General features: G+C 46.4%; 1 protein-coding gene across 1 annotated transcript; it reads left to right on the top strand.

Moving 5' to 3' along the window:
• Positions 1–956: 956 nt before the first annotated feature.
• On the top strand, positions 957–9,991 carry ATP6V1G1 (ATPase H+ transporting V1 subunit G1). Its single transcript, XM_075015192.1, has 3 exons — positions 957–1,115; positions 6,033–6,133; positions 9,218–9,991. Exons 1-3 carry the CDS (start codon positions 1,034–1,036, stop codon positions 9,389–9,391), a joined length of 357 nt encoding a protein of 118 aa, XP_074871293.1. The 5' UTR covers positions 957–1,033; the 3' UTR covers positions 9,392–9,991.
• The last annotated feature ends 467 nt before the right edge of the window (positions 9,992–10,458 follow it).

The following is a 10,458-nucleotide window of genomic DNA, read 5'->3' as shown; positions in this document are numbered from 1 at the left end:
ACTGCCCCATGCCCTTTCCATCAGAGGAGACAGGAAATACATACTAGCAGCTGATACTAATTACTCACTGCCTCCTCTAACACTTCCACTAGTAACAGATGTTAGCCTGCATTCTAACAAAACAAACCAGCAGTCACCTAGCACTTTAAAGACTACCAAAATGATTTATTAGGTGATGAGCTTTCATGGGGCACGCCCACTTCTTCAGATTTGGAAACAGATCTGAAAATAGAATCTATTTCCAGATCTGAAGAAGTGGGTCTGTCCCAGGAAAGCTCATCACCTAATAAATTATTTTGTTAGTCTTTGAAGTGCTACATTGCTTCTACCAGTGTGAAATTTACACAGCACAAGCAGGGGAGAGAGAAGCACATTGGCTTTGAACTGCATCTATACAGCTAAGGCCACTTCTGGAGTTTTCAAAAGGGTACTACAGTGTTCCCTGTAAGCTGAGTGCTTGGGTGGTGACCCAGGAGCATCAGGTGCCATGCAGCTGATTAGCATTGCCCACAGCCTGCATTTCAGCGGGCGGTGCACATTAGCGCATGCATCGGTACATGCAAAAAAATTTGTTCCACACATGGATGGAAAAACCGAAGGGGAACCTTGGTGCTGAGGGAATTAGGCACCTTCCCAGGGGAGTGGGGCACGCAGTCACTCAGGACCCTATGAAACCTCAGCCCCACGTGCTCAGAGAGAGCTCACGAAGCCTCAGGCCCTATGGAAGAGACAGCGGGAATGGGCAGTGCCCGAACCTACCTGCAGCCGGGCCTGGGCAAGCGGAGGCGGGGGCGTGGCCACACTTCTGCGGCGGGAGGGGGGAGGGGGATCGGTCCTCTGCAGCGATTGGACGCCAGCGGCGGCGAGCCTGGCCGTGGCGGGGGGGGGGGGTAGGTGACAAGACGCCTCACTCCGCAGCCGCCGCGCGCGGTCAGCTGACAGGCTCACGTGACCGGGGTCGGTGCCACGTGACCCGTGCGGGCCAGCGGCCGATCAGTGTCGGAGGGAGCTAGCGGCACTTGCAGGTACCGCCATGGCCAGCCAGTCGCAGGGCATCCAGCAGCTGCTGCAGGCCGAGAAGCGCGCCGCCGAGAAGGTGGCCGAGGCCCGCAAGCGTGAGTGGGCCGGGACTGCGGCGGCGGGTCTGGGGCTAGGGCCGCTGTGGGCGGCGGCCGGACTGGGCCCTCGCCCGGGATGGAGTCCGCCAGGGAGCGGCCGAAGGGGGCCGGCCCGGCCCCGGGCGTGGGGCGCGTCCGCTCTGGTGTGTGGCTGGGGCCGGGTCTCGCCGCGGGGCGTGGCGGCGCTCGGAGCTGCCTGGCGAGGTGCCCCAGGCGGCCCCGCAGTGCGTCGGAGGGGCGGTGGGGGTGGCACCGGACCGGGTGAGCGGGGACGCGTGTCTCCCGCCGGCGCAGAAGGGAGCTGTCCTGCCGCAGGGCTCCCGCCCCGCGGGCTGCAGCGGCCACCCTGCCCTTCTGGTGTGTTTCCGGCTGCAGAGGCCATTAATTCAATCCGCGCCAGTCAATTGCAGGGGTCTCGGTGTCGGGGTTTTGTGCTGGTGTGCCTCCAACCAGGGTGAAGAGGGGTTTTGTGGAAAACTGGTTCCGCTGCTTAATCCCCTCTGGAGTTGGGGGCTGGGCCGAAACCTCTTCCTCTCTCTCAGGAAAGCGTTTACTAAGCCCAAAGAAGAACGTAAATTCCTGCGTCGTCCTTGCTTAAGAGTAATTCTGTGTTCTCCCAAAATTTAGGTGATTGGGCAACAAAAGAGTAAATGAAACTAAATTTTGTAACAGTAAAGTAATTAGGGTTGATCCTGCTTTAAGCAGGGGGCTGGACCAGCTGACCTCCTAGAGACCCTTCCACCCCTAGGACTTTATGATTCTATAAAGTAATGCACATTGGGGGAAAAAATAACTTTGCATGCACAGTTGTGATTAAGGGACTACTTTAACCATAACCACTTGAGAGTTCTTGGTGTCGTTGTGGATAGTCCTCTGAAAAATCCACTTGATGTGAGCAGCAGTCAAAAAAAAAAAGTAGGAATCGTTAAAAAGGGTAGTGACTAAGACAGAATAATTTATTGTCTCTGTATAAATCCATGGGACACCCACGTTGCATACATGGGTGGTCGCCTCATCTGAAAAAATACTTTGACATTGGAAAAGGTTCAGAAAAGGGAAAAAAATGATGTAAGGTTCAGAACAGGTGCCATAAAGAATGGGACTTTTCATCTTAGGAAAAAGGAGACTAAGGGGCAATATAATCGGGGTCTATAAAATCATGACTGGTGTGGAAAAAGTGAATAAGAAAAATATATTTATGTGTTCCCATTACAAAAGAACTAGATGCCACCAAATGAAATTCGTAAGTAGCAGGTTTCAAACCAGCAAAAGGAAGCTTTTCTTCACGGAGCACATACTAGGCCTCTGGAACTTCTTGCTAGAGGAAGTTGTGAAGACCAATAACTAGATAAATTCCTGGAGGTTGGGGCCATCAATGGCTGTTAGCCAGGATGAGTAGGAATGGTATCCCTAGCCTCTGTCAGAGCCTGGAAATGGATCACAGGATAGGGATTGCTCAAGGACTGCCTGTTCTGTTCACCCCCTCTGGGGCATCTTGCACTGGCCATGGTTGGAAGATAGGGTACTGGGATAGATGGACCCTTCATCTGACCCAATATGGCCATTCGTATGCATGTGTCACAGATGTTGTGATTTGTGCATTGTGGCTAACCCCTCGGTCACTAAAGCACATTGCTACACCATTGTCAGCCTCTGTCCCAGAACATCTGTGGCACATCTGGAACACACAAGATTTAGTCGGGGATCTGTAGTACTGTCATGGATAAGCAATAGACCATGAATTTTTGTTTTCTGCTTGTAATCTGCCCATGACTCTTACTAAAAATACACTTGACTAAATCTTAGCGTTGCTTAGGAGTCGTGGTGGCCAAGTTATTAATTGCTGATTTCCTGACATCCCTTTCAAGTCATGGCACTGATAATTGGGCAACTGTATCTGCATGTTTGCCATATAACATTCAAACAGATTTTAGCTGATGTGTTGCTTGCAAACTTTTTGGTCTCTTTCATGTGATTTGTTATCCAAATCCTATGGTATTGTTTCTGACTGGGTAACTTTGGCTTGTAAAGCAGGAAACTAGAAGCTGATGAATAATGCTCCTTTTGGTACATATTGTTGGGCAAATGATCACTTGGTGCAATGCATATAATTTTAGAGATTTGTGAATATTTTCACAGACCTTCTAGTCTCCCATATGTTTAACAAGCAATATGACTCCAGGAATAGTAGCGTAAAATAGCTGGGTTATTTGTAAGGCTATGAACTGTTAACTGGTTATCTGGTAAGTTTTAGGCTTATCAAATGCATAGTGGCTAACTGGTTAACTGGACCTTTTCCAAACCCAGTGTACAGCCATTTGTACCAAGCTGAAGCAGCCACAGCTGCATTAGGCTAGTGGGATGGATCTATGCTGTGTCAGGGCCTCAGGTGGAGCCATATCTCTGTTGGGCTGTTGGAGTCCTGCACATGCAGCAGGCAGGCATAACTCTAGCCTCAGCCACACTAGACCAGCTGGCCTGATGGGCTGGGGGATGGCCACTCCTGGCAGGATAGTGCCCTGCCCCCTAGAGCCAGCAGGATGTCAGCCTGGGTGGGACCCCATGTGCCCTGCATTGGCCTGCTAATGGTTAACCGCTACAATGGTAAACCTTAATTGCTTAACTGATTAACTGTTTTAATGGCTGTTGACATTGCTAACTGTGATGTGGGGGAAAAGTCAATTTTTCAGTGCTTTTAAGCCATCAGTTTCTTTGGGCTTGGCTTTTCATTTTAAAAAAAGCCTTAGTCCTCTGTTTGACAAATTCATCTGAATTTGAACAGACTGTATAGTAGATGTTCGCGATACTCTCACTCAAGTTGTACGTAAGTGGGTCTGTCCCACGAAAGCTCATCACCTAATAAACTATTTTGCTAGTCTTTAAAGTGCTACTTGACTGCTTTTTGTTTTGATAGTGTATAGACTAGCACGACTTACTCTCTGTTAACATCTCGATTTAATGTGACTCAAGGTGGTGGGGAGCTGGAGACTGGGTCCGGGCTGCCTACTGCTCAGGGGAGCCAGGAAACTGACCAGTGCTGCAGCGCTAGTCAGTGTCCCTGCTCCTATGAGCAGTGGGAAGCTAGAGCCTGGCTACACTGGTCAGTCTTCCCCGAGTAACACAAAATTTGACATTCTCAGGGTTGTGTAGGAACGCAACCTCCGCATAAGTCAGGGGTCTACTGTAAACTGATAACAGGGCAGCTTTGAGTCTTTAGACGGGTGGCTCCGGTATTGCTGCTGATGCTGTTAGCTGTCTCAAGCAATAGGAGGATGAATAAAGAGATGAATCAGTTGGCTTGTCATACCCTTTGCCAGCGGTGAAACTAGTAACTATTTCACACAGGTGCTGAGAAGAACTTAAAAATGGAGGCAGGGAGAGTGTTAGAGAAGTTGAAGCCCAGGAGGTTCTAATTTTTCCTACTGTATGCGGCTTCTTATGCCACACTAATCTTCATTTCCTGGACTGCACTGATACAGTGAAGATGCTCCTGTGTGAGCTGGAGAGCTTCTACTCTTGCTGTAGTTAATCCCCTTCCAGTCAGCATAGCAATGTATGTGTACAGTGTGTGTGTGTGAGGTTGCTCAGACATGGATTTTTCATGCTTGAGGGATGTAGTTGTTCCAGCCTAATGCCTGTGTGAAGATCTGGCTCGAGACTTGTCACTTGAGAGAAAATCATGTGCAATGGGGGGGTGTCTTGTATTTTTTGAATAGTAAGGTGTATAATTGTACATGTGTTATGTTTATAGGACAAGGTTAATTAAATGCATTTTGTGCTTAAAGTGGAAGGTGGAGAGATTTGTTGTGGCCTTTGGCTTCTGTGGGAGTTTATTGCAGTCTTGGGCAAGCCCCTGAGCAGGCTGTTTCCAGAATCTGTGTATGGGAAAGGAGGAGGTGGGTGACACATGCCTGCTCCAGTAGCTGGAGAGGTATTTAAAGGCTTCAGATTCATCGGACAATTGCTCAACTTTCTAAAAATTGAGATGGAAGATGGTGCCTATGAGCATGGCCCAGGCACTGCTGTCTGTTGGGAATCCCATCAACTGAAGGCAGGACTAGTTTTATTGGCCAAATACAGACCACAATTATGTGGCTCCTCTAATCTGCCTGTAGCTGGTAGGCTCATTCCCTGGCTGTAATGAAAAGAACTGTTGTATGTTATGCTGACCACTTGTGTTATCTTAAAGACACACACCTATCAGTCAGTGAGTGTTTTGCCATCGTCATAAATGAATGTGTGATTTCTTCCATGGTCCCAGTCCTGAGAAGTTCAAGGTGTCATGTTTTTCAAGGCTGGTTTTAATCACAGCCTCTGGCCCAGTAGCTTCAGCTTTTTACAGTGCTGTGTAGGAAGTGGATTGCTATAGTTTGGTTTAATTACGGAAATCTTGCCGGGGGGAAAAGTTCACGTAACGGCTAACACTCTTACGGCTGCTGCACATCTATCTTGTAGCAAAGCTAGGATAACGTGACCTTTCTGCTATTCAGATGCACAGTGCTTTGAAGTGATTTATATATTTTCTGTAGTCGGAGCCTGCTGAGGCATATGTTCTATCAACGTCTGTTCAGTTTGGTGGTGATTTGTTCATTATCAGAACTCACCAGTTGGGCAACATAGTTATGGATCAGTGACATACTTGGCAGGGAGTGCTCTTCAGGCTCTTCCTGAAACATATGGAAATACCAGTTATTTTCACAAACTTGTAAAGCTGAGGGAGGTTGAGGATATGTTGCTTTCTGGAGTTGACCTCCTGCAATCTCGTCATGCCTTGCTGTAATTGCATATGCTATAGCTACTGTCCTGGGAGTCAGATAGCTTGGGGGAAAGTGCTGTCACCGTTACATCTGGCCTGGCTCTCTGGAGTAAATGATTACTTAATAAGGGTCTTTTTTTTTTTTTTTTTGGAAGCAGGAAAGAATCGGAGGCTGAAGCAGGCGAAAGAAGAAGCCCAGGAAGAGATTGAACAGTACCGCCTACAGAGGGAGAAGGAGTTCAAAGCCAAGGAAGAAGCTGTTAGTTTCTGTTAAATGATTTGCTGTCCCCAAATCAATCACCTGCCTCCATTAGTGTTACTTGTACTAAGATCTGCATGAGATGATGCTGTTAGACTTCTGGGAAATAATATCTGGCTGCTGCACCTCTGGGTGGAACGTTTCACATGGAGTGTTCTGTCCTCAAGCAGTTTCCATCAAGTGCTTCTCTCTGCTTTAACATGCAGTGGGATGTCTTGGTGATAGCTGCAGAAAGGAGCCAGGACATCAAAAAAGTTTTTCATCTTGGAAGTTGGAATTTTTACCTTACCGTAAAGCACTTAATATCAAGGTGATCCTACCCTGACGAGTGCACTTGAGGCCCATTGCTACAAAATAACATGAATTGAGTCTGACAAAGGGCACTGCATGTATTAATGCTAGAAGCAGAGATTCTGCTCCCCTCCCCCTTCTCCTTCAAAGGACTTGTCTACATTTACCACTGAGTCGGCATAGCAGAGGTTGATCTTTTGGGTTTCAGTGTAGTGGATTAGATATAGATCTGCTAACTCAAACACTGAGGGTGCTTGTGTCGACCCTGGTGCTCTTTGCAGTTGTGAGAGGGGTAAGGGAAAGTGAAAGGGGCATTTTTCCCAGCAACTTTCTGTTGTGGGTACAGTTGAGAAATTTGACCTAAGGTCATAGATTCCAGCTGTGCTATTCTCATAGCTGCAGTTGTCTCTTAGGTCAGCTTGCTCCCCTCATGTAGATGTGGCCTCGATCTAGTTCTTTCGTACAAATGGTGTTTGTTACAATGATTCCCTGATGGAAGGCCTTTGGACCACTGAAGGCATTTAATGGTAACGTTTATTTGTTGGAAGGACTTCCAGGGCATGTATCACCCTCACCTATTCCCATCTCCCAGCCTGGAATGCTTACAACCAGGCTACCAGTAGCAGTCTGTGTTAGACTATTCTGGTTTAGCAGCTTGTCTACTGCCCTGATCTGGCTTCTACCAGCCTGGGTGACCCCAAAACACTCCCTCTCTAGATCTTTTCCCCAGCTGTGTGCTCTGCAATGTCCATCCCTCTCCTGGAGAGTTCAGAGAGATAAGGTTCCTTTGTTCCTCTAAAGACACACAAGACATTACCGCTTAACTGGGGTTGAGTACAAGGTAAAGAGCGAGCTGTCATAAAGCTGTTACTTTAAGTGTTACTGTATAAAAGGAATATAGTTACTTAGGACCACAAGCAATTGAAAGTGAAAACATGCCTCTGAAAGTCTGAAACTTAATCTAGCAAGATATGGGCTGTGTTCAAATAGTTTCTTACCTATATTCAGGTCCCTGAGGCTTCAGGCCCACCTTTGTTTGAAGGACCCATGTTTATTAGGTTATAAATCTGTTTCGTTGTTTGGCTAGTGCTGGATGCCAAAGATGGCTTTTCTCCTTGCCTGTGTCTTCTGAAGTTAAGTGATTTTGTTTCAAAAGTCAGCATGACCTCATGTTGACTTTTTCCCTTCCTGTGGGCTTCCCCATTTTTCTGCTGGTCTTCTGTATAAATGGAGCTTTTGTTGTTTCTGGTCATGCCTTGTTTAATTTCATTGTAGACGGACACAGTCTGTGGGGAAGCCTGTTTCTCCCTTTTGTCACAGACTGGAAAGCCAAATATCAATGAGCAGCCATAATTCCTTAGGCTGCGTTAGTACATGCAGTTCACAATGATACCAATCACAAGGGTGTCTCAGGCTTTCATAAAAGTTCTCAGTGCAACACAGTAATATTTTAGACAGTCAGATGAGTCAGTTGCTTATCCCTTGAGGTTCAGCCCCTGTTTTTATAGCCCAGTAACCCTTTGCAATAACTCCGTTTGAAAAGTAGAACTAGACCAAGGTTTTTTTTTCTCCTGAAGGATGTAGATGTGGTCCTGTCTGCACTGTCTCCCACCCTACTTGTCAGCGTGAGGTTTGCCTCCGCCTTTGTTGGCTTGATGGGTCTGTTTACATCCGCTCTTCTTTTAACTGTGTGTCATGACCCCAGTATGGTAGGGCCACCAGGGCTGGCATTAGAATTTAACCCTGAAGTAGCGGAGTTCAGGCTTTGACTTCAGCCCTGGGTGGTAGGGCTCAGACAACAGGCCTCCTGCCTGAGGCCGACGCCCTGGGGCTACAGCTGTAGTCATCCTCAACCGGAGTGAGCTCAATCTTCAGTCCCCTCTCTTGGGATCATACAGTAATTTTTTGTTGTCCGAAGGGGGTCATTCAGCAATGAAGTTTGAGAATCCAGGGTTTACATGGTATGTAAATTCGGTCTCTTTATCTTTGAGTCTTTTGCAGATAACTCCCAGGAAGGGAAGATGCATTAATTTGTCTAGTGCAGACCAATTTACCACCTCCCCTGGCCTGCCTATTTTACATATGCTTTATTAATCATTCCAACATATGTTCCTAACACTCAGTACCTATCACTTACTTACATCATACAGCGGTAGCTGTGTTAGTCTGTATCTTCACAAAACAACAAAACAGTCATGTATCACTTTAAAGGCATGACAGTTTTTGTTTTGTTTACATCACACAAGAATACTAATGATTAGGGAGTTACTAGTTTTCAAATGGTATCTAACCAGTCTTATTTTGTAGAGCTGTGACTGCAGTCATGTAAATACTGGGGTGCTTAGTGCACAGAGTTGGGATGTTGTGAAGAACTTCCCAGAGCAGAAGGGATGAATTTGTATTTGTTACCTTGTTAGTAAAGGTCTTTGGCATTTTTCATTTGCAATTCTTGTTAAAGTAGTGCCTGGGATCAGAGCCTCCTTGTGCGAGTACCTAGAGCGAGACTGCCCTAGCTCCCAAAAGCTTAATTGAAATACGTGCAACAGTCTAAGGATGGAAGGGGAAAGTAGAGGCACAGAGAAGTGAAATGACTTGCACAAGGTCACACTTTGCATTATTGGCGCTTGGAAAGGGAACTCAAATCTTTGGCTCTTCGTTCAGTCCATTCACTCCGAATCCGTACACCAAAGGATGTAACCGGACAGAACAGCAGAACATGTATCTGAGTGCAACGTTTTGTTTGGTTGCCAAGGAACTCTAAGCATGCTTCTCTCTTTCTCTTGTCTCTCTCAGGCTCTTGGATCTCGTGGCAGCTGCTCCTCAGAAGTTGAGAAGGAGACTCAGATGAAGATGAGTGCAATCCAGGGCAACTTCCAGAAGAACAGGGAGGAAGTGCTGAATAATCTGCTGAAGTTTGTGTGTGACATCAAGCCAGAAATCCATGTGAATTACCGCATCAATGGATAGTGGAAGAGGAATGAATGGGCCTATGAAGTGTTAGCAATAACAGCTCTGGTTCAGATGAAGTGTACAGCCCTTAGTCCTGTAGCTCTGTCTGCTTCTTGTAGAGGTGTTAAAATTATTTCAGTAAGTAGCAGGCCCTCTATCTTGTTGGAAAGACTCTAGTTTACTTATATTTGGATTCAGAGCTTATTCAAAGATTTCATGGCCATGTCTCAAATGTGCAATCTAGGTATTGGAGGGGGACGTTAAGAATGCAGTGCTCCTGGGTGGGTATAAAGTGGTTTTCCTTGCTCAAAAAAGGGGTGCAAGACACAAAAAAGGGGATAAGCTGCTGGACAGGCTTAAGTTGCAATCCTGTGAGTCTGTACCTATTGGAAAATACAGTTCTGATGTCATTATAGAGTGGAGATTACCAACACCACTAACGACAATCTTAAAGCGGAGTTAACCCCAGTAAGAAAAACTTCTGGTTTTGCAGTACTGGCTAGTAATCCTCAAGAGCTTGTGAATTACTGTGTCTTAATCCCTCTTCATATAATCTACCATTAACTTGAATTAAAAGCCTGGCACTATATTTGGAAGTAAAGAATTTACTTAACACTGGAGACTCCTCACTTGTTTATTTGCCCTGCCCTTTTACTTATTGCCTGTTAGAGTAGCATCTAGATGCTGTGTGCTCACAAGTTCCTGCCCTGAAGACCTAGCAGTCTAAATCAATAGGACAGAGGGTAGGAGGAGAAACATTTTTAGAGATGAAGCATCTTGAAGTCATACTGCATGTCAGTGATAGACCCTGAAATTAAACCTAGGTGTCCAGTTTCCTCTTCTTGCAACTGGTCTGCACTAAGCATCCATTTACACCAAAAAGCTCCCGCAAGAAATGGTTTTCTAGGATTGCTTGATGAGATAGAAGCTAGTCATTCTTCCCCAGTGTATTCTGCTAGTCAGACATATGAATGCAGTAATTATCCTTCCTCTCCTTGTGCTTTGTACTGCTCTCTGCTGTGCTGCATTACGCAGGTCGTACTGATTTAGACAGTGTCCTGCTGAGGCTAAGAACAGCGTCGGAT

The sequence above is a fragment of the Carettochelys insculpta genome, chromosome 21, assembly GCF_033958435.1.
Source record: "Carettochelys insculpta isolate YL-2023 chromosome 21, ASM3395843v1, whole genome shotgun sequence".
Lineage (NCBI taxonomy): Eukaryota > Metazoa > Chordata > Testudines > Carettochelyidae > Carettochelys > Carettochelys insculpta.
Note: the sequence above shows the minus strand (reverse complement) of the source record. Positions and strands in the feature narration are given on the sequence as shown.

Coding starts and splice junctions, on each gene's coding strand:
- ATP6V1G1 (XM_075015192.1), top strand. CDS start 1,034: ATGGCCAGCCAGTCGCAGGGCATCCAGCAGCTGCTGCAGGCCGAGAAG. Junction 1,116..6,032: donor GGTGGCCGAGGCCCGCAAGC/GTGAGTGGGCCG, acceptor TTTTGGAAGCAG/GAAAGAATCGGAGGCTGAAG. Junction 6,134..9,217: donor TCAAAGCCAAGGAAGAAGCT/GTTAGTTTCTGT, acceptor TGTCTCTCTCAG/GCTCTTGGATCTCGTGGCAG.